The 23,400-nt window shown below is 40.1% G+C and overlaps 1 protein-coding gene across 3 annotated transcripts in view; it reads right to left on the bottom strand.

The window, feature by feature from the left end:
• The window catches only part of LOC126260845 (xenotropic and polytropic retrovirus receptor 1), a 308,009-nt gene that overhangs the window by 27,515 nt on the left and 257,094 nt on the right, over window positions 1-23,400 (bottom strand). For all 3 annotated transcript variants that reach the window (XM_049958248.1, XM_049958249.1, XM_049958246.1), the window contains exons 6-7: window positions 21,345-21,715; window positions 16,714-16,861 (exon numbers count right to left, since the gene is read on the bottom strand). In XM_049958248.1, coding sequence (XP_049814205.1) covers window positions 16,714-16,861; window positions 21,345-21,715 — 519 coding nt within the window. The remainder of the gene's footprint in view (window positions 1-16,713; window positions 16,862-21,344; window positions 21,716-23,400) is intronic.

Raw genomic sequence — 23,400 nt, 5'->3', positions numbered from 1 at the left:
GCAAGGGGTTAGGAGCAGGGATAAAGTAAGTATGGACAAGGATATTGCATAAGTTTGGCAGACAGTTGCTTCAGTACTGGGTTACAAGACAAATGCTTCTTTGTGGCCAGACAGTGGGTATGTAGGAGGTGGTGAGAGAGACAAGGCATGGGAGATCTGTTTCTGGACAAGGTTATTTTGGTGTGTGAAAGCCAAAGTGAGATCTGTGGCATATTCACTAGGTCACTACTGCTGCAGAAACCATGAGTGGCTAGACAGTGTGGTAGGTTCTTCTTTGTATGAGATGGGTAGTGGCTGTCAAAGTGGAGGTACTCTTAGTAGTTGGTAGGTTTGGCATAGACAGGGGTACTGACGTTAGCTGTCCTTGAGATGGACGTAAACATTGAGAAAGGTGATTTGTTGGGTTGAGGAGGTCCAGGTGAAGTGAATGGGGGCAGGGAGGAGCGGGGGGGGGGGGGGGGGGAGGTATTGAGTTTCTGGAGGAATGTGGGTATGGTGTACTCACCCTCAATCCATGTCACTAAGATGTCATCAACGAATCTGAACCAGGTGATGGGTTTGTAATTCTGGATGGTTAGAAAGGATTCCCCTAAATGGTCCACGACTGGAGTGGAATAGTATTGCAGTGTAGTGAGCATATATTGGCATAACAGTGTGAGCCTGAGTGGTGTAGTGCAGCAGTGCTGACAGCAGGTGAATGTGGAATGTTGTCACTGTAATAATCCAACAAGTCCAACTCAGTGTTGTGAGGCAGGTTAGCTAACTGAAACCGCAAACTCAGCAGTATTTTGCAGACTAGGGTGGCAAGGGACAAGGCAGATTTCCACAATGAAACTGACTGGTGTTTAGGATATGACACACACACACACACACACACACACACACACACACACACACACACACACACATTGCAGGTCATCCTTGCAATAGAGGGTATAGCCCCGTAGGGCAGGGGCATTGAATGCTTTGAAGTGTGTTTCCTGCAAACACAAGCAGAGAGGGCGTTGCTGCACTAGGAGTTTCAGTTCCTTCATGTGCATCCTGAATCCATTCACGTTCCACAGTATAATGGGAGCCATCTATAAGGGGGGTAATACTTCCATCTGGATTTTCTGACAGGGAGAGGAGCCCACAATGGGTGGAGGCTCTGTTTTGGAGCGAGATGGTTGCCCCAATCCGACATCAAGCTCCATAGCCTCTAAAGAAGAATCAACAGAGATGTCAAAGGTTGATGTCGACATCGTCATCGTCAGGCTGTTTTCTGTGGGATTCCACTAGTGTGTGACGTTTTGCCTTGGATTTTTTCCCCTGGGTAGACTTTGCAGCCACAACTGTGGTTGCGGGTGTGCAACATTGGACACTGTACCAGACAGAACCTTTGGAGGGGCAGGGAGCTCTACAATGTCAGCAACCACGGCTTTTTCTGAAGTTCTTGGGGGAGGGGCAGGCTTAGAAATGACTGCATCAGCAGAAGTGCAGGGACACACACAGTTATTAGTTCCAACACTAGCAGCCTCGATTTGTGTAGTAGTGTCAGCTTTCTGTGTGGGCTGTTTAACAATTGAAGTGAAGGAGGTAGCAAAACACAAGGGTAGTATGCCTTTACAGAGCTTTTTTGCCACAATATAGGGGATGTGCTTAATAGTTTTAAGCTCTTGTATCTTCCATTCTTCCAGATACACAGTGGAGCCCCGACTCCACACGGGGTGAGGCCCAGAGCAATTCACACACTTCATTGGTAACAAAGAATGGACACTTTCATGGGCGGCCTGACCACACTTGCCACATGTAGCTTCTCCACGGCACCCAAGAGTAGTATGCCCAAAGCGTTGGCATTTGAAACACCACATTGGGTTGGGTATATAAGGCCGCACACTTAAGCGAAGGAAACCTGCCTTAATATGCTCAGGGAGTTTTGTGCTATTAAATGTCAGGATACAGGAGTCGGACTTCACAAGATCCCCATCCACCCTATTAATGATATTTTGTATGTCAACTACTCCTGCTGGGGCCCACTCATCTTACAGTTCCTCTTGGGGTATGTGCACCAGATCCCTGCATGTAACAACACCTATGTTGTAATTCAAGGTGGTGTGCAGCTCAGTTTCGATGGCATACTCCCAAAGAGAGTGTGTATTCTGGAGATTCTTCGCTTGCGGGGAACTAGTGGTTTCCACCAACAACGTCCCATTAGGCAATCGCTTCACTGATTTCAAACTGCCAGCAATGCACTCGAGCCCTTTTTGAATAGAGAAAGGGGAAACCTTCTCAAAGCTACCCTCTTTCCTTTTAACGATTAAAATCACATTCTGACCATCAGCATGTGTTCTGTTACTTGTCATGATACTCTTAGATTTCGCTCCTGAGTCAGGAGGACTGGCTACACATGCCCTCTTGTTGGATTGGGTATTGGAACTCACCAGCGGGCCACCCTTTTCGTTGGGAGGAGGCAAAGAAGATTTCGAAGGATCCATTGTGGTCCCACGAGCAGCTAGGGAACTAGAAGTCCACCTAGACAGAGCCCCACATGCCTAGGTAAGCCTCATACAACTGCAGTGCGGCAGGTTCCCCAGAGATTGCCTGCTAACGACTGTTCCACCTCAATAGCCATGCATCTCATCAGCGCGCAGCACACCTTGAGATCGAGGATTTTTTGTAGAGGTTTATTCCATCCTCGCGATCTGGCCGATCAATCCAAGATCCCCATTCCCTGAGACACACAACGTTCCACCACCTTGCTGCCTGGTGGTCGCTGAAGCATGCCCAGAGCTTACAATGACAGGGAACTGGCGGCACTTACCAGTCACCAGCTCAGGAATCTTGGGGTCGCCAAGCACATGCCCAGCAACTGAATGCCGAGCCTCAGGAGGCCATAATATTGTCCTTAACAACATCATCCTTGTATAGACCCTCTATGTGCTCCTTCCACCTTTCTGATTTCCCTTCTTTGCTTAGAACAGGGTTTCTGTCTGAGCGCTTGATTTTCATACAAGTGGTTCTCTTTCTCCAAAGGTCTCTCTAATTTTCCTGTGGGCAGTATCTATCTTACCACTAGTGAGATATGCCTTTACATCCTACATTTGTCCTCTAGCCATCTCTGCTTAGCCATTTTGCACTTCCTGTTGATCTCATTTTTGAGATGTTTGTATTCCTTTTTGCCTGCTTCATTTACTGCATTTTTATATTTTCTCCTTTCATCAATTAAATTCAATACCTCTTCTGTTACCTAACGATTTGTACTAGCCATCATCTTTTTACCTACTTGATCCTCTGCTGCCTTCACTATTTTATCCCTCAAAGCTACCCATTCTTCTTTTCTGTATCTCTTTCCCTCATTCTTGTCAATCGTTCCCTAGTGCTTGCCCTGAAACACTCTACAACCTCTGGTTTAGTCAGTTTATCCAGGTCCCATCTCCTTAAATTCCCACCTTTTTGCAGTTTCTTCAGTTTTAATCTACAGTTCATAACCAATAGATTGTGGTCAGAATCCACATCTGCCCATGGAAATGTCTCACAATTTAAAAACTGGTTCCTAAATCTCTGTCTTACCATTATATAATCTATCTGAAACCTTCCATTATCTCCAGGCCTCTTCCATGTATACAACCTTCTTTCATGATTCTTGAACCAAGTGTTAGCTATGATTAAGTTATGATCTTTGCAAAATTCTACCAGGCGGCTTCCTCTTTCATTTCTTACCCCCATTCCATATTCACCTACTAAATTTCCTTCTCTTCCTTTTCCTACTATCGAATTCCAGTCACCCATGACTATTAAATTTTCGTCTCCCTTCACTATCTGAATGATTTCTTTTATCTCGTCATACATTTCATCAATCTCTTCATCATCTGTGGAGCTAGTTGGCATATAAACTTGTACTACTGTGGTAGGTATGGGCTTCGTGTCTATCTTGGCCACAATAATGCATTCATAATGCTGTTTGTAGTTGCTTATCCACACTTCTATTTTTTTTATTCATTATTAAACCTACTCCTGCACTTCTATTTGATTTTGTATTTATAACCCTGTATTCACCTGACCAGAAGTCTTGTTCCTCCTGCCACCGAACTTCACTAATTCCCACTATATCTAACTTTAACCTATCCATTTCCCTTTTTAAATTTTCTAACCTACCTGCCTGATCAAGGGATCTGACATTCCACGCTCTTATCCGTAGAACGCCAGTTTTCTTTCTCCTGATAATAACATCCTCCTGGGTAGTCCCCACCTGGAGATCCAAACAGGGGACTATTTTACCTCCAAAATATTTTACCCAAGAGGACGCCATCATCATTTAACCATATAGTAAAGCTGCATGCCCTGTAGAAAAATAATGGCTATAGTTTCCCCTTGCTTTCAGCCGTGCGTAGTACCAGCACAGCAAGGCCGTTTCAGTTTGTGTTACAAGGCCTGATCAGTCAATCATTCAGACTGTTGCCCCTGCAACTACTGAAAAGGCTGCTGCCCCTCCTCAGGAACCATGCGTTCGTCTGGCCTCTCACTAGATACCTTTCCGTTGTGGTTGCACCTACGATATGGCTATCTGTATCGCTGAGGCACACAAGCCTCCACACCAACGGCAAGGTCCATGGTTCATGGGGAGGTGTGGCGGGGGTGGGGGCAAAAGAACTAGAGATGACAAAATCAAATAAGCATGACTACAAGCGAACATTTAGCAAAGAAATGTATAATTAGCATAAGCTGTTGTGTGGGTGCAACAAAAGAATGTCCAATTTTTGGCCCTGTAATTAATTTGTTAACAAATAGTTGTGTTAGGGATCCTGTACATTTGTCCAAAAAGTAAATAAGCACAAAAACTTCCACTTACACACAAATGCGAAACAGAAAGTAATGAAAGCTTAAACATTATTTTGTTTGTGCTATAAACTGTACTTAAGTATGCACAAAAAAAAAGAAATCCACAAAAACAATTCTTTCTTTTTTCATCAAGTTGTACATATTATTATTATTATTATTTCTTTACTTTCTCAGACTTTTTAGAAGTCTGGTTATTTCTATTATTGTCTGTGGCCATAGTTATATAAATATGTTGATAAGCATAACTGTTATACAGCAGGCTCAAAATGTATAATCATGTGCTGCCACAGTCTTTATATGATTTATATATAATTTATGTCAGAATCTCTTACTTAAAGATTTTATATATTTGATTCTAAGAACTTCCTTACACTATAACAAAAGGCTGAGGCCAGGTGATATGTTAGTTTTTGTCTGAATGCAGACAGTGTTTTTAAGGTCTTGATGCAGCATGGAAGTTTGTTATAGAATATGCATCCAGCCATTTCAGGATCTTTGTCACTTAAATTAAGTCTGTTTGTCTACATGTGGTAGTTATCTTTACACCTAGTGCTGTAATTATGGATATTTTATTCAGCAAAGCTGTACAGTTTATGTTTAAGAATACAATTGTATACGTACAATGCAGGCATTGTCAGTGTAGTAACCATATAGTGTGACTGCATATAATCAAACAGCACATGATGCAAGTGCCTCCATGGTTGCCCTTTGAGAGATCGTCTTGCAACCTGCACAGATGGTGCAACAAGTACTGTGCTGTGGTGTGCTGTGCTGTGTACACAAGAGCCCAATATAAGCCTGGCACTCTGGGCTTTGGGCCTCACTTGTGTTTACTTGCTTATTGTACACTCACCTACGAGACAGTATATTAATGTGTTCTGTAAGTACGAGACTTTGTACTGTTCTATTTTTAATTCAGTGTTGTTGTGCATCTCTTTATGTGGAAGCAGAATAAAACACAGTTAGTGTTACTTCTAACACTGTATCTCTACAGTGCTGCAACATACTTGGCAACAAGGGTGGGATTCTATTCTATATGTTTTGTTTCTTTGGTTTGATAAACAGCCAACATGTCAGTGGAAGAAGTTCTTCAATCTCTTGTTGAGCAACAGCAAGCTCTCATTGACCAGCAGTAGGCTCTTGCCATGGCACTAAACAATGTGACAGCCTCATTGATGCACCAGATTTCACCACCATTGAAGCCATCCCCTATGTTTCTTCATAAGATGATTCTGTGAAAGACTGGGAACACATGAAAAAAGCTTTTGGCTATATTTTAAAGCTTTTGGAGTCGCTGCCCCCAACTTGTGTAAGGCTTTACTTTTGTCATGGATTTTTCCTCGTGTTTATCATCTTTTGTGTCAGCTAGCTTCTCTTCATGAACCTGCCAGTCTCCCTTTTGATGAAATGTGTCAGTTGCTCTATACTTATCATTGCAAATGTACTCATGTTATTGTTGTTTATGTTGAGCTCTACCATTGTGAAAAGTGGTTGCTACAGTCATACAGATGTTCGGCAGTGGAAATTCATGGGCAGTTTGTTACTAAAGCCCACCAGGACTCAAACACTAATTCGATGGATCATGAAGCTATAATATGCCTGGCTCCAGATAGGGAAGTTAGTGAATGTGTGGTACAATGTGAAAATCCTCCTCTCACAGACATCCTGAACATTCCTCAGTCTTTTGAAGTATCTAGGACAACAGGAAATCAGATAGAAGTGTGGTGTGAAGTAGCCTTTCCTCCTCGGCCACCATTGGTTAGCTCACAAGGGGAAGACGATGATGCAGTTGTGCAACTGCAGCCTCGATGCCACATGGGGCAACACTGCACTAAACAGTAACACCATTCAGTGTCATAACAATGGCTATGTGCTCCTCTTTCATTGTGACCTTATTGTTTTCTTCAACATGGGTGGGTTGTATTCCCAAAGTATTGGGCAATGTGCAACCATTGTAAGAAAAAGGACATGATGTGCTTGCATGCAATTCTCAATGTCCTTCACCAGACATGAACATGGATGTGATCAATGTTTCCCAATTGATGCTAGCCCCAAGCAAACTCTACACTGAAGTATGTGTAGATTAGATTAGATTAGATTAGATTAGGATTAGATTAGATTAATACTAGTTCCATGGATCATGAATACGATATTTCGTAATGATGTGGAACGAGTCGAATTTTCCAATACATGACATAATTAGGTTAATTTAACAACATACTTAAGTTAATATAACAACTTTATTTTATTGTGTTTTTTGTTTTTCTTTATTTTTTATTTTTATTTTTTAATTTTTTTATATATTTTTTTGTTTTTTTTTTCTTAATTTATATCTAAAAATTCCTCTATGGAGTAGAAGGAGTTGTCATTCAGAAATTCTTTTAATTTCTTCTTAAATACTTGTTGGTTATCTGTCAGACTTTTGATACTATTTGGTAAGTGACCAAAGACTTTAGTGCCAGTATAATTCACCCCTTTCTGTGCCAAAGTTAGATTTAATCTTGAATAGTGAAGATCATCCTTTCTCCTAGTATTGTAGTTATGCACACTGCTATTACTTTTGAATTGGGTTTGGTTGTTAATAACAAATTTCATAAGAGAGTATATATACTGAGAAGCTACTGTGAATATCCATAGATCCTTAAATAAATGTCTGCAGGATGATCTTGGGTGGACTCCAGCTATTATTCTGATTACACGCTTTTGTGCAATAAATACTTTATTCCTCAGTGATGAATTACCCCAAAATATGATGCCATATGAAAGCAATGAGTGAAAATAGGCGTAGTAAGCTAATTTACTAAGATGTTTATCACCAAAATTTGCAATGACCCTTATTGCATAAGTAGCTGAACTCAAACGTTTCAGCAGATCATCAATGTGTTTCTTCCAATTTAATCTCTCATCAATGGACACACCTAAAAATTTGCAATATTCTACCTTAGCTATATGCTTCTGATTAAGGTCTATATTTATTAATGGCGTCATACCATTCACTGTACGGAACTGTATGTACTGTGTCTTATCAAAATTCAGTGAGAGTCCGTTTACAAGGAACCACTTAGTAATTTTCTGAAAGACAGTATTGACAATTTCATCAGTTAATTCTTGTTTGTCAGGTGTGATTACTATACTTGTATCATCAGCAAAGAGAACTAACTTTGCCTCTTCATGAATATAGAATGGCATGTCATTAATATATAATAAGAACAACAAAGGACCCAAGACTGACCCTTGTGGAACCCCATTCTTGATACTTCCCCAGTTTGAGGAATGTGCTGATCTTTGCATGTTACGAGAACTACTTATTTCTACTTTCTGCACTCTTCCAGTTAGGTACGAATTAAACCATTTGTGCACTGTCCCACTCATGCCACAATACTTGAGCTTGTCTAGCAGAATTTCATGATTTACACAATCAAAAGCCTTTGAGAGATCACAAAAAATCCCAATGGGTGGTGTTCGGTTATTCAGATCATTCAAAATTTGACTGGTGAAAGCATATATGGCATTTCTGTTGAAAAACCTTTCTGGAAACCAAACTGACATTTTGTTAGTACTTCATTTTTACAGATATGTAAAGCTACTCTTGAATACATTACTTTCTCAAAAATTTTGGATAAAGCTGTTAGAAGGGAGCTTGTCTAGCAGAATTTCATGATTTACACAATCAAAAGCCTTTGAGAGATCACAAAAAATCCCAATGGGTGGTGTTCGGTTATTCAGATCATTCAAAATTTGACTGGTGAAAGCATATATGGCATTTTCTGTTGAAAAACCTTTCTGGAAACCAAACTGACATTTTGTTAGTACTTCATTTTTACAGATATGTGAAGCTACTCTTGAATACATTACTTTCTCAAAAATTTTGGATAAAGCTGTTAGAAGGGAGATTGGACGGTAATTGTTGACATCAGATCTATCCCCCTTTTTATGCAAAGGTATAACAATAGTGTATTTCAGTCTATCAGGGAAAATGCCCTGTTCCAGAGAGCTATTACACAGGTGGCTGAGAATCTTACTTATCTGTTGAGAACAAGCTTTTAGTATTTTGCTGGAAATGCCATCAATTCCATGTGAGTTTTTGCTTTTAAGCAAGTTTATTATTTTCCTAATTTCAGAGGGAGAAGTTGGTGAGATTTCAATTGTTTAGAAAATGATTATTAAAAATATTTTCCACTTCTGACTTTTTGTTCGTAAAGTTTTCATTCAATTTGATGGTAATACTGTCTTCCTCTGCTCTTGGTTGACCTGTTTCTCTTTTAATAATATTCCAAATTGTTTTAATTTTATTATCAGAGTTGCTGATTTCAGACATGATACACATACTCCTGGATTTTTTAATAACTTTTCTTAATATAACACAGTAGTTTTTATAATTTTTGATAGTTTCTGGGTCACTACTCTTTCTTGCTGTCAGATACATTTCCCTTTTCCGGTTACAAGATATTTTTGTACCCTTAGTAAGCCATGGTTTGTTACAAGGTTTCTTACGAGTATATTTAACTATTTTCTTGGGGAAGCAGTTTTCAAATGCATTTACAAAAATGTCATGAAATAAATTATATTTTAAATTGGCATCAGGTTCACGGTACACCTCATCCCAGTCTAACTGCTGTAGGCTTTCCCTGAAATTTGCAATTGTTAAATCGTTGACTGAACTTACTACTTTGGAGGACTGTTTAGTATTGCTGAATGGAGCTATGTCATATATTGTAACTAGCTGTGCACCATGATCAGAAAGACCATTCTCAACAGGCTGAGCATTTATCTGGTTAAACTTATCTTGGTCTATAAAGACGTTATCTATCAGTGAGCTGCTATCCTTTACCACCCGAGTAGGAAAATCAATAACGGGTGTCAAATTGAAAGAACCGAGTAATACTTCAAGGTCATTTTTCCTATTACCCTCTTTCAGAGAATCTACATTGAAGTCACCACAAATAATAATTTGCTTCCCCCTGTCTGACAGATAGCACAACAAGGAGTCCAAATTTTTCAGAAATAGATGAAAATTTCCTGATGGGGACCTATATACAGTTACAATTATAAATGTGCCTTTATTTAATTTAAGCTCACAGGCACATGCTTCTATATGTTTCTCTACACAAAACTTTTTTGTTTCTATACTTTTTGCACAATGACAACTTTTGACATATATGGCAACTCCTCCTTTCTCCATATTTTCTCTCATTACATGTGCAGAGAGCTTATATCCACTTACATTTACCTTATCCATATCAGTAACAATGTGATGCTCAGACAGGCATAATATATCTATTTCATTCTCAGCTTCTAAATCTTCTAAACAAACCAGAAGCTCATCTACTTTATTCTTTAAACTCCCAATATTTTGATGAAATATACTTACATTATTTTTAATTATACTTTTATGAGAACCTTTCCTTATTCTAACATTTGCAGTACTCTCCTGTCTGAGTTTCTCATTGTGCTTAGGCCTAGTTCCTATACCAGTGGTCACACGGTGTTCAGAGAGGCAGATTATGTCAACTGGGTTGGGTGACTTTTATTCATCAATGCAATTACCTAGGACTGAGATACAACTTGGTGGAGATAAAATTTCTGGTGATTGGTGAAAATTTATAATTGATAGCTGTGATTGGTGATACAATGTGCTAGAATTGTGCTGTTTAATTTCTTTCCTAAACTGAAGATTTGTTTCAATCCTGACCTCTCGTAGAACTTGACATCTTTCTGTCTTACCTATCCTAAAAAAGGTGCTGCTCCAACACCTGTAACCACTGGTATTTTACCATTCATGGCAGTGCCTCCCCCCCTTAAATTTCCTGCTATTACCCCAGCTAGTTTCCCCTTTCCTTTCCTGTTGAGATGTAGGCCGTGCCTGGTATAGTCCCACCTACTGAGATAATCAACAGGAACCACACCAATATGAGCCCCCGCACCCGACCCAAGCAGCCGTTCCAACTCCAAATTAACTCTCCCAACAGAAGAGTTCAAATGAGGCCGGTCATGGCGTCGCAGGACAGATACAAATTCAACATTGGTGTGTCTCGATGCCGACGCAATCTTTACCAGGTCACACTCTATACTGTACCCAGGATCTCTGTCGATGCTGTTCCCTGGCCCTCCCACAATAACCACGGTGTCTTCCCTGGTAAATCCTTTACAGAGTGAACCTAAATCCTCTGTCACCTGATCCAGACTAGCACTTGGTTTGAAAAAATTTGTGACCTGGTATTCTGGTCCTAATTCCTCCTGCAGAAGTTGGCCTACACCTCTGGCATGAGAACTGCCTAACAACAAAACTTTCTTCCTTTTCGATGACTTTCCTACATTCTTTTTCAATTTCCTATTGAAAGTTTGTTGTGTCCTGTGTACACCTACCTCTGCTTGAGGCTCATCAGTTTCTAACTGAAGCAACAGGTCAAACTGATTTTTGACATTGACAGTATGTTAAATATGCAAGTGGACATGGATACAGCAGTGAGTTTGTTACATTCTCAAACCTATGCGGTGGGTCTTGGATTATCAGCATTGTCCCCTGTCTCTTGTTGGTTGGTGAGTTACAACAAACATCAAATATCCATATTGAGACAGTTTCCTATTTCCATAGTGTACAAAGCAGTTGTTCAGATTTTGACCTTTCTAGTAGTCAATGATGCAACACTGAAAGCTTATTTGGGTTAGATGCCTTCAAAATTTTTGGGTTCTCTGTTTCTGATGAAGTGCTTCTGGTACTCTATCAAGTTTCATACCAACAAATGGGTGCAGTCTGATCAGAATATTCCTCCTGTTTTCAGAAGGTTTAGGGTGTGATACCGATTTCAAGACACACACCACAATGAAACCGATGACATGCCCCCACTTTTTTTCATTTATTTGTTTGTTATTGCTGCAGGATGCAAAACAGCTGAGGTTATAAGCGCCTGTGTCATAAAGTGGTCAGTTACTGAATGAATTTGGAGTTTATAATGCTTGGAGCCTAATTGACTGGAGTAGAGGGACAGCTGAAAATGATCACTTCCCCTTTGAGGAGTTTACTCGAAAGGTTGTAAATTAAATTTCCTTCACAATATTACTACAATGAATAAAAAGTAAAATGTAATCAACAGCTCATGCTGTATCTGCTAAAATATGTGGTAATTCAGGTTGCAAACATACATTAAAACATGAACAGTGCAAAAGCAGCATTGTGTCAGAAAATAGCACACTGTCAATGGCTCGTTTCAGGAAGCACAGAGTGGTGTAGGATCTCCATTAAAAAAATAATTGTGACTGAAACAGCAGTGCCCAACACACAACCTAGCCAAAAGTATGAGAAGGGCAAGAGGAAATTGTCTAAACCATTGGGAGGTGCTTAATTTCCTGGAGTTTATTCCCATTTAGAGAGGACCAGTGTTCAGGCTAGAGGGACTCGTTCCTGTCTGTGGCAACACACACATCATCAGAAGGGATAGAATAGCTAAGCTATGATAGAATAGCTAAATGGCCTATGTACTTCGACTGTAGTCTCAGTAGCAGCATCAACAGCTTCATTCCCTGACACTCCAATGTGACCAGGGATCCACATGAACATCACGCTAGCTCCATTATCAGCGAGGGAGTGGAGGCATTCTAGGATTCATTGTACTAAAAGGTGGTATGTATATAGCACACAGTGGCTCTGGAGGGCACTAAGGGAATTTGAACATAATGCACAATTGAGAAGCCTTTCTCGTCAGATGTACTGTGTAGTGTGCCGGCCGTGGTGGTCTCGCGGTTCTAGGCGCGCAGTCCGGAACCGTGCGACTGCTACGGTCGCAGGTTCGAATCCTGCCTCGGGCACGGATGTGTGTGATGTTCTTAGGTTAGTTAGGTTTAAGTAGTTCTAAGTTCTAGGGGACTAATGACCACAGCAGTTGAGTCCCATAGTGCTCAGAGCCATTTGAACCATTTGAACTGTGTAGTGTGATAGAGGGTGGAAAGATGTGCAGTAAAAATCGAGCACTGTTCTAGAAGCTAGTATCCAAAATGTTTGCTGACAACAACAAAGGCACACCTGATACCACTTTTCTTGTCCCCACTCAGTCCCAGTAGCTTTACAGGAGCAAGTTAAATTGAAACTAGATTGACTTAAGTCTCTGGATGTTACCACATCAGCCAGAAAGGTTTGCTCCATTGGTAATTGTAAAAACCCCATGGGCAACTTTCAGATCTGTGGTGATTTTAAAATGTCTAAATTCAGTGTATCATTGATACCTATCCCTTATCCCATTGGAATGAATTCTTAGCACTGCTTCCTGGAAGCCAAACTTTTTCCAAAATAGACTTGTCAGAAGGTTGCTTACAGCTGCCTCTGAATTATGATTCCAAATGTGTCCTTGTAGCCCCCTTTGAGTTATACAATACTAGCACTACTATTTGGCCTGGCTAGTGTCCCTGCAGTTTTCCAACAGCTTTTAGGAGCAACTCACAGTCTCCATGCGGTGATGCAATAACTACCTAGATGATATTGTAATCTCAAGTTCCCCAACAAATGAACATTTGTGAAAGCTTTTTGCCTTATTCATGTTGCTACAGGCCACCAGTCTGAAATGTAACTGGAACAAATCACAATTTTTTCAGCCATCTGTCATCTATGTTGGTTGTGAAATCTCGCATGCTGGCATCAAGCCTTTGTGCCAGCATGTCAATACCATTACAGCTTTGCTGCATCCTACCAATGTCAAAGAGTTTTAGCCTTTCTCAGGAAGGTTGTGTACTACCATAAATATCATCCTGCTGCAGCCACACTGGCTCATCCACTTCAAGCTCTCTTACATAAAAAATTTTCCTTTCACTGGTCACCTGCCTACAAGTGTTCTTTTGTGCTGCTGATGTGAAAATTACACTTGACACCTTGCTAGGTTACCTTCTGACCAGGCCAACATCTTGTTTTGGCCTCAGGCACCTCCCAGTATGGGCTTGTGGCCATTCTTGTGCACAAATTTGCAGACGGTTCTGGGCACCCTATTGTGTACACTTCCAAAACTCTGAATCAAATGCAACAGTGCTACTCACAGATAGTAAAAGAAGCCCTTGCTATTATGTACACACTCCAAAAATTTCATATTTTCCCATATGGTTTTGTGTGGTTCCTATATGGTTTTATTTGATTACTGTTTATAAACCTTTGGTTTCTATTTTCAATCCTTCGGATTCTTTACTGAAGAAAATGGCCCATCACCTAAAATACTGGGCTCTATTTTTGTCACACTATGACTATGAGATTCGTTTCCAGCCCACAGTCAATATGCTAATGCAGTTGCTCTTTTTCAATTTATGATTGGCTTCAGTCTACCATTTGATCAGGATGAGCTGTTGTGTTCCCATTTAGACACAATGGTTTTCCCATTAACAGTTCTAGCAGCTTTCATGGCTGATCCTATCTTATGCCAGGTTGTTCACTTTGTCAGCCATGGCTGGCTGGATAAACCACCAGTCCAAGCGTCAGATCCTGCGCATAATTATTACTCTCTCCACCACTGCATCTCAATTCTTGAAGGTCTACTACTACTGGCTACTGAAGAGTTAGTACCCAGGGTTGTGATCCTTCCTAATTGTACCCTCTCCACCTGGACTATTGGAGTGTTTCTCATACAAAATTGCTGGCCCACTGTCATGTCTTTTGGCCAGGTATTGACAATTAGATCACAAGCATAGTGACAGCCTGCCCGCAGTGCACCACCGATCAAATGGCACACGGGTCTCTCTTTCCCCATGGCCTTGGGAGCATATTCATTCTCACTTTGCTGGTCCATTCCTTAATTAAGGTTCACAGCAGCTATGGTCATGACCCTATTGAATATTTTATTCTTAGAAGGTGTGCCGTATATGCTTGTGACTGACAATGGCCCACAGTTTGTTTCATAATTTTGAATATTTTTGTACAAAGAGTGGCGTCTGGTATGTTACTGCCCCCTCCCTTTCACCCCAGTCCAGTGGAGATGTGGATCAGCTGGTCAATCAAAACCCAGATGACAAAATATATCACTCACCCTTCACCCAAGGAAGTCCCCGATAGATTGTCGAGTTCATATAGGTTCACTCCAGTCAGCGACTGTAGTCTGGCGGAGCTGCTTCATGGCTGCCAGCCCTGTATGCTGCTTCATCTGTTCAGGCCAACACCTGGCCACCCATCAGCGATGCCATCCAATCCCCATCTGGGCCTGCGTGTTTAGACAGTACCCTAAATGAATACCAGTGGTTGTTCATCACTGCTGATGCCACTCTCTCTTCATTGTGCACTCCTCCAATGGCTTGGTGCCATGACACTGCAACCACATATGTCCATGAGTGACCAACCATGCACCAAAGAGTCCTCCACCCACGCAGTCAGCTACACCACCTGTGCCAGCCCCTGTGGTGCAGTCCACACCTCCTCCAGCTACAGCATTATCTTTGCTCTGGGTGCCACCACCACCACCACCACCACCACCACCACCACCACCACCACCACCACCGCCAGGTGGAGTAATCAGTGCCAAGCCACCTCCATTTCCGCATCCTGTCGCTACTGCCATCTTCTCTGGTGCCTCCTTTGCCGAGTGCCTGCCTGGATGTGAACATGGTACAGCACCAGCACCATTTTCACCAGTACTCTCTTACAGCCTGTTGTGGGGGAGTGGGTGCCAATCCTGCCCATGCCTGTGCCGTTACAGGCCATATGCTCCTGTGACAGCAAGACACCTGCTCCAGCAGTCATCACCTACTGATGAAGACACGGACACCTCCACAGTGAACACTATTCCCCAAGGGGGAAGGAGTGTTTTAATGCTACAGTGTGAGCACGCTTAATAAAACAGTGCATGGTGCAAGTGTCACCACAGACAACCAAGAGAGGTCGCCTCACAACTTGAACAGATGGCATAGCAAGCGTGGTGCCATGTGCACAACACCTCAATGTGAACCCAGTGCGCTGGGCTCTTGTCCTTAGTTTACTAGCTTATTGTATGCTCACCTACAAGACTCTATTTTGATGTGGTCTTTAATTATGACTTTGTACTGATCTATATTTCTTTCAGTGTTGTTATGGTTCAATGGTTCCTTCATGTGGCAGTAGAATAAAACTTGGTCATTGTTGCTTCTGATATTGTGTCTGTCCAATGTTACAACAGTCAGTATTTGGAATTCTTTAAATTTATTTCTGCAGGACTGCCTTGGTGATACATTCCCAAAGCATCTGCCAGCCATCACTTGCAGTCCAAGTAATTTACATGTGTACATATTAGCTGCACTCATACAGGTATACCTCATACAGGTATACAATATGAGATGTGTGGATAAGTAATGGTGCTTTACAACTCGGTATCATGCTCCCAGATTCCTGACACAGGTAATGGAGGATATTGTCAAAAGCTTGGAATTTTATAACAAATTAACATAATAACTTCACTGAGAAGATTTTGTGTAACAAATCCTTCATGAAGGAATTCAACATTTTATTTAAGGACTGTTGGTACAGTACACATTAAGATCTAGGTCCTGTGTTATGACTATTTGTCCTAGCTAATTTTTATCTTCTTTGACTAGTTCTATGACATTAGTTTGTAATATTCAAGATATCTTTATTCAATGTCTGTGATTTCCAATAAAAATAATTTTCTGATAAACATTCCCTGTCTAAAGATATGTTATCAAGCATTTTATATATGTTCTTGTATTATCAGCTAAAACACCATTTTTTTTAGTAAGATGCTTATTGTGCTTTATGGAGTTTAATGAAAGAATCTTTGTTTTTAACTCTAGTTCTGGCTAATCTATGTAATTTGCTTTGCTGTTATCTGTCTTAACTGCCAGTAGTTATCCTTTCCACATTTATCAAGATAAAGAGAGAGAGAGAGAGAGAGAGAGAGAGAGAGAGAGAGAGAGAGAGATTCCACTTAAAGACAGTACCTTGAGCATCAAACCAATTGCCATTGTTTATGTAAAAGCAGATGAGAAAGTGGAAATCTAAGCATGCACCCACAAGGCTGTTCAGTTGATCTGCAAGCCAGAAATCAGCAAACCCAACATGGAAAAATGGTGCTGCAATTATCCGCCCCTGTTGATGAAAATGAAAATGCAAATTTTATACAGCTAATTATGGGAAAAATTTGTACAGATAAATCAAATTGTCTTTCACAATATTGGGCAACAAAGAGCAACAAAAAAATTAGCATTGGCAAATCTCATTGCAAGACAGCTTTTAGGGATGTGGACTGAATCATGGTATACAGTATATTAGAAGAGAGAAATAACTGCTGCAAACTGTTTTTCATGTCTCTGTTAACATTTTTCTACGATTATCATTAAGCTACTTTAACAAATCTTTTATAGACAATTTTACAAGATTTCAGTGAACATATTACTTTGAAAATGGCAACTTTTTACAGTTATACTGGTCAGCTATTCTTATTTATCTGTTATTTCTTGTTGACTATTTACATGAATATAACAGAAAGAAACATTCCACATGGGGAAAATATATATGAAAAACGAAGATGCTGTGACTTACCAAACAAGAAAGTGCTGGTAGATAGACACAATAAAATACACACAAACACACACACAAATGTCAAGCTTTCACAACCCAAGGTTGCTTCATCAGGAAAGCGGAAAGGAGAGGGAAAGACAAAAGGATGTGGGTTTTAAGGGAGAGGGTAAGGAGTCATTCCAATCCTGGGAGCGGGAACATATGGGCCTTTACATATGTCTGCCTGTGTCTGTATATGTGCGGATGGACATATGTGTGTGTGGGGGGGGGGGGGGGGGGCACGAGAGAGAGAGAGTGTATACCTGTCCTTTTTTTACCCCTGGGGTAAGTCTTTCCGCTCCCAGGATTGGAATGACTCCTTACCCTCTCCCTTAAAACCCACATCCTTTCGTCTTTCCCTCTCCTTCCCTCTTTCCTGATGAAGCAACCTTGGGTTGCAAAAGCTTGAAGTTTGTGTGCGTGTGTTTGTGTGTTCTTTATTGTGTCTATCTACCAGCGCTTTCTCGTTTGGTAAGTTACAGCATCTTTGTTTTTTGACTATTTGAATGGATATACCGGTTACTGTTGAGGAAAACTGTTAGCTCTCTACTATACAAATAGATATCTTTTACAGTGAATATTGTAATCTTTCATGCTACTAATAAAGATTTCCAAATGTAGATCATAAAATAACATTTAAGAGAAGTGCCTAGTTTGATATTCTTTTATTTGTCCCCAGTATTTTTGTTTCTCGGTTGTTAATTGCCATGCAATAATTCTTTTGGTTGCTTCTCAGTGATACTAATTTTTTGACTTGACTTGGGTGGTACATTAAACATTTTTGCATCAATATGTAAGACTTTACCCACAACCTTAGAGAAATATGCAGACCCCTCAAAGAAACTGTTTTTGTGTCTTATATCATGAATATTGATGTGTCCTCCCTAAAAAGTTTATTGAGAAGAAAGTTCAAGAATGATGATTCTCTTCAAGGCATTCATGTATCTCCTCCTCCTCTTCTTTCTCTCCTCCTCTTCCTCTTCCTCCTCCTCCTCCTCCTCCTCCTCCTCGTCACCATCTTAATCATTATAATCTTTTATCTTCGCTATTTTTTTCACTTTGTAATAGCATTCACTTATCTATGTTACATAATATTTTTATTCTTCATTTTCACTTTTTTTAACTTTGAGCTTTATTACCCCAAAAGATAATTCTGAAGGGTAATTAAAGCAAACATATACAAAATATATTAAGTTTTTGTTTGTGTGTCAGCACAGCATTTATAGGTAAGTTTTATGATCAGTTTATTTTACTGTAACTTGCTATCCATCAGAACACCAAGAAATGTTACATATTTTTCATTTATTCATTTGCTTATCATCTTCTGTGGACCTCATCAAGAAGACAAACATCCAGGGGTGTGGAAAAAGTGGAGGTACAATTTAAAGAATCTGCTAAAACTGTATTGATAATTAACTATAATTAAACTGCTATAAATTATTAATTGTTATTGAAACAGTGAAATTAACAGCACAGCAGCTAATTTTTTCAAAAAAAGTAAGTGAGGGCTTCCTCAGTTGTATTAAATACCAGCTTTACACCTTCTATTTTTAGCTTAATCTTTGCATAACCACACTGATATTTGTTATGGAACCATTCTTATCTGTATCCAAGTGGATAATAAAATAGGTGGTTGATATACTTATTTTCAATTTGCAATAATACTTTAATTGATATTTTGCCATACTGGACCGTGCTGAAAATCTTTTGTATCAGATTACAGTAACCCACTCTGAAACCTAGATAAGAAATCAGAATCTATGAGGGTTGTGGTGCCGACAACATCACTATTAAAACTGAGTAGCTGGCACAACATCATTTTCAACCCCACTGGCACCTCTAATCAGATAGTGCTTGTCATAAGGAGCACCCTCTGAAGAGACCATGCCAGACTCTAGCCTAGAAGCAGGTCCTGGGCCGATCTGAGCTGTAATGTGATCAGTGAGGTGTACACTGACTTGACATATTGGTTTAGTTTAAATGTGTTTATGTTTTGGACCCTGTTCATTACTGGCAAAATCCTGTATTAATGTGTGCCCAAGATCTTGGTTAGAATGCTTGCTTAAAATAGCTTGCACTGCTAAGAAAGTATTCTGTAACAGATCTTAAATTTGCAGAAAGATCAGGCGAGTCCCTGCTAGTTTTGTGTGTAACTTACCTTTACAGAAGTAAAAATGTTGTTTTTCTGTCTTGGATCATGTTTATGTTAATTGCAAATCAACAAAACCTGATTTTTATCACCTGCAACAAATACCATTAAGGAGAAAGTGCTCTGGGAAGGGATATCTTTGAGGAAGCCTCTACTGTGTTCAGTTATCTACTTTTCTGTGTAGTGTCACTGTTCACTTTTGTTGAACGATTAAATTTTTTACTGTAGCTACATTAACTTGGAAGATAATGCTATAAGATACTATGGAGTGAAAATATGTAAAAATGTAAGCAACCTGGACCACAAGCTGATATTGTAACAGGCTCTTCTACGTGTATTTAATACTGTCCTAAGGCTTAACTGCCTGAAACAATACAGCTAGGGTCAAAAAGGGTTTATTATACAAAAGTGTGTAGTAATATTATCATGTAAAGTCAGTAACCAAATATCTTCCAGCAGATACTTCAGAAACCTAGGGATCCTTACACTCATCTTCCAATATATTTATTCCCAAATGATATTTGTTGTTAATAAAAAGAGTGAATTTAGGATAAACTGTGAAATTCACAACCACAGTAGTAGAAGTAAAAATGATTTCCATGTAGACAGAGTCCCTATCTAGGGTTCAAAATTGAGTTATATATAGAGAAGTGCAAAGTCTTCACAGACTGCCATCGGGCTCAAGGCAGGAAATTGGAATTCCTTAGATATTCAAAAATAAAATAAAGTAATATAAAGGAATACCTTATTGGCCAACCCTTCTATAATTTATCAGAATATTTAGACTCAGGGATATAAATTCTGATTAACTTTAGGACTCTTATTAAATAAATTTCACTGCTTTAATATATGGACAGTTGACAGCAGTCTCTAAAAACTATTGAGTTACAAAAATGCTGAGTATGAAACAGAAGATAAACTAGCAGATCAGTAGTTAAGAGCAAGAGCAGCAAGATTTTTTTAAAATTTCATTTTACTTAGTTTTTATTTAATTAGTGGAAAAATGAAGCTGACTAATAATATTTGTACCTGAGTGGTAAAGGAACAGGAGTCCAGTTTCCAAAAAATTAGGGACGATGCCTTTATTTAGCAGTGGATTTCAAGTTTCAAATATGTACAAAAATTTGAGGGGAATAATGATTTAGTTAGTCAGTTGAAAAGTGTGAACACTAACACTGTCTAGGTGTACCATAGACCTGGGCACATCCAAACAAAATGGTCAAACAAGGTTTTACTATGATCTGAGGTCAGCTTGAATATGTGCTTTCTTATGGTAACTTGGTGTTTGTTAACTGTATTTCTTCTCATAATTGTTGTGTGCTTTGTTCTTTAACATTATTTGGATATTGCTTTGGAATTATTTCATGTGTTGCATGTAGTCACCCCACAATCTGGTTGTCTGTTACATTAAATGTGTCCTTAAGTTTGGTGAACTAAATCTCTTGTCTAATACAGCCATGATAGAATGGTCTCACGACTTCAAATATCTTTAGCTAGCACTGGTTTCTTTCAGAAGTTGTTCTCCCTCAAAGATATGCAGATTGAAAAGTGATCACTTGAGTGCAGGGTGTTAACTTTCCAGTGAATATCATCAGAGAGAAGGAGGAGGACATAATGAAAGACTGATGGCCAAGAACAACTCTGTAGTATTGCTAAACTGCATGACCAATGCATGATTAGAATACAAATATTTTTATCATTACGAAGCTTACAACAGGTCACAGAAACAGATGCTACTGTGTGATGAGCCAACACTATTTGTAATCGTTTCACATGACCATACTTTATATCACAGAAGATAGGTGTCCATTACATTAAAAGTAACTATAGCATAATTATGATCTTTGTCAAATTGCTACTCACCAGAACCTTCATAGTCCACAGCCTGGCCTCATATCTGAATGTCCTCACAGGGTTAACCAAGAACACAACCATTAAAATAATAAGAGACAGTGGATTTACATAGGGTGGTATACTAAGAGATTCACTGTATAAGAAGCTCAGTACACTTAATGTCCAAACAACTCCAAATATAGCAGCCAGCTCCATCAAATGCTGTTCAGAAAGATGATTTCGAGGATCAAGTTCAAAAATAAGCACATGATTGACCCCAGAAGAGCGCCAACCATACACATTTATGCCCATCAGAAATAAAAATTCTATGATCAGGAGTGGACCTCGATACAGCTTAAAAGCAGTCTTCAGGTTATCAGGTCCACCACTATGGAAAATTGCTGCAATGATAAAAATAGGATGTAAGTATTACAAATATTAAACAATCAAACTTTGCATGTTGTATTGAGTACATTAGAGTTTTAAACAAAAAACATTGTTTCATCACACCACAGCATTTGATGTTTAGTCACATGTTACTTAAATACACTAGTCTTGGTGCAAAGGTACAAGGTGTAAAACTTTGCTTCTGCCATTTTTTCCCCAACATTTGAGGCTTTAATGAAACAAATTGGTTACACATGATTCATTCAAAGTATTTTCCATCACTGGCCACTACTTTCTCTCATCTTTCTGGCAGTGTATGAATCCTGTGTCGAAAAAATTGTTCATTTTTTGAAGCGATCCAGGAGTCGATCCAATATGTGACTTCAAGAGATCGGAAGTGCTGGTCAGCCAGCCATGAGCCATTGATCTAAACAGGTGATAGTCAGAGGGAGCAATGTCTGGATAATAGGACGAAGGGTGGGGTAGAACTTCCCATTTTAACATTTCCAAGTACGTTTTGACCTCTTTTGCAACGTGGGGGTCGAGCATTGTCATGCTGCAAAATCACTATCGTGCCTCTCGCTGTATTGCAGCCATTTGTCTTTTAATGCTCTGCTCAAATGCATTAATTGTGTTTGATAATGAGCACCTGTAATTGTTTCACTTGATTTTTAACACCTCATAGTATTAGACTCCACTCATGAAGTGTGGTGAGGATGTGATGTTGCCATGTTGTATCGTATGCCTTCTGCATGTCAAAAAAGACGGCAACCTGATGCTGACAGTGGGCAAATGCTGTACGGATGGCAGACTCCAGGCAGACCACATTACTGGTGGCAGAGCTGGCTGCCCTTACAGAATCCACCCTGAGATGGAGGCAGAAGGCCCCAAGACTCATGTAGCCAACTGAATCTCCGGCTCACCATGCATTTGAGCAACTTGCACAGGATGTTGGTGAGGCTAATGGGGTGGTAGCTGTCCACCTCCAGTGGGTTCTTGCCAGGTTTTAACACTGGTGTGACAATGCTTTCCTGCCATTGTGATGGGAACTCACCCTCAAGATATGGTTGAAAAGGTCGAGAAGGTGTGGCTGGCAGTCCATCAAGAGGTGTTTGAACAACTGATAGTGGAGGCGGTCCATCCCGGGAGCTGTATCAGTGCAAGCGGATAGGGCACTTTGGAATTCCCACTCACTGATTGAAGCATTGTACAATTCGGGTGGCAACGTATGGAATGAAAGGCTCTGACATTCCAACCACTCTTTCAGGGAGCGGAAGACCAGCGGGTAATTTTTAGAAGCAGAACTCTGAGCATAATGCTCTGCTAAGAGTTCTGCAATTGTGTCTGAGTCATTACAGACTGCTCCATTCAGGGAAAGCCCAGGTATGCTGACAGGGTTCTGATATCCAGAGTGTCACCTAATCTTGGTCCAGACTGTGATGGAGAGGTACAGATGCCAATGGTGGAGACATACCTTTCCCAGCGCTCCTGCTTCCATTGGCGAATGAGGTGATGGGCTTGGGCATGGAGCCACTTAAAGGTAAGGAGATGTTCGAGTGATGGGTGACGCTTATGACGCTGGAGGGCCTGCCTGCGATCTCTAATCGCCTCAGTGATCTCTGGCGACCACCAAGGCACAGTCCTCCACCAATGGGACCTGGAAGAACAGGGAATTTCAGTTTACACTGCAGAAACGATG

Source organism: Schistocerca nitens, chromosome 5 (genome assembly GCF_023898315.1).
Source record: "Schistocerca nitens isolate TAMUIC-IGC-003100 chromosome 5, iqSchNite1.1, whole genome shotgun sequence".
In the NCBI taxonomy this organism is placed as follows: Eukaryota; Metazoa; Arthropoda; class Insecta; order Orthoptera; family Acrididae; genus Schistocerca; species Schistocerca nitens.
Note: the sequence above shows the minus strand (reverse complement) of the source record. Positions and strands in the feature narration are given on the sequence as shown.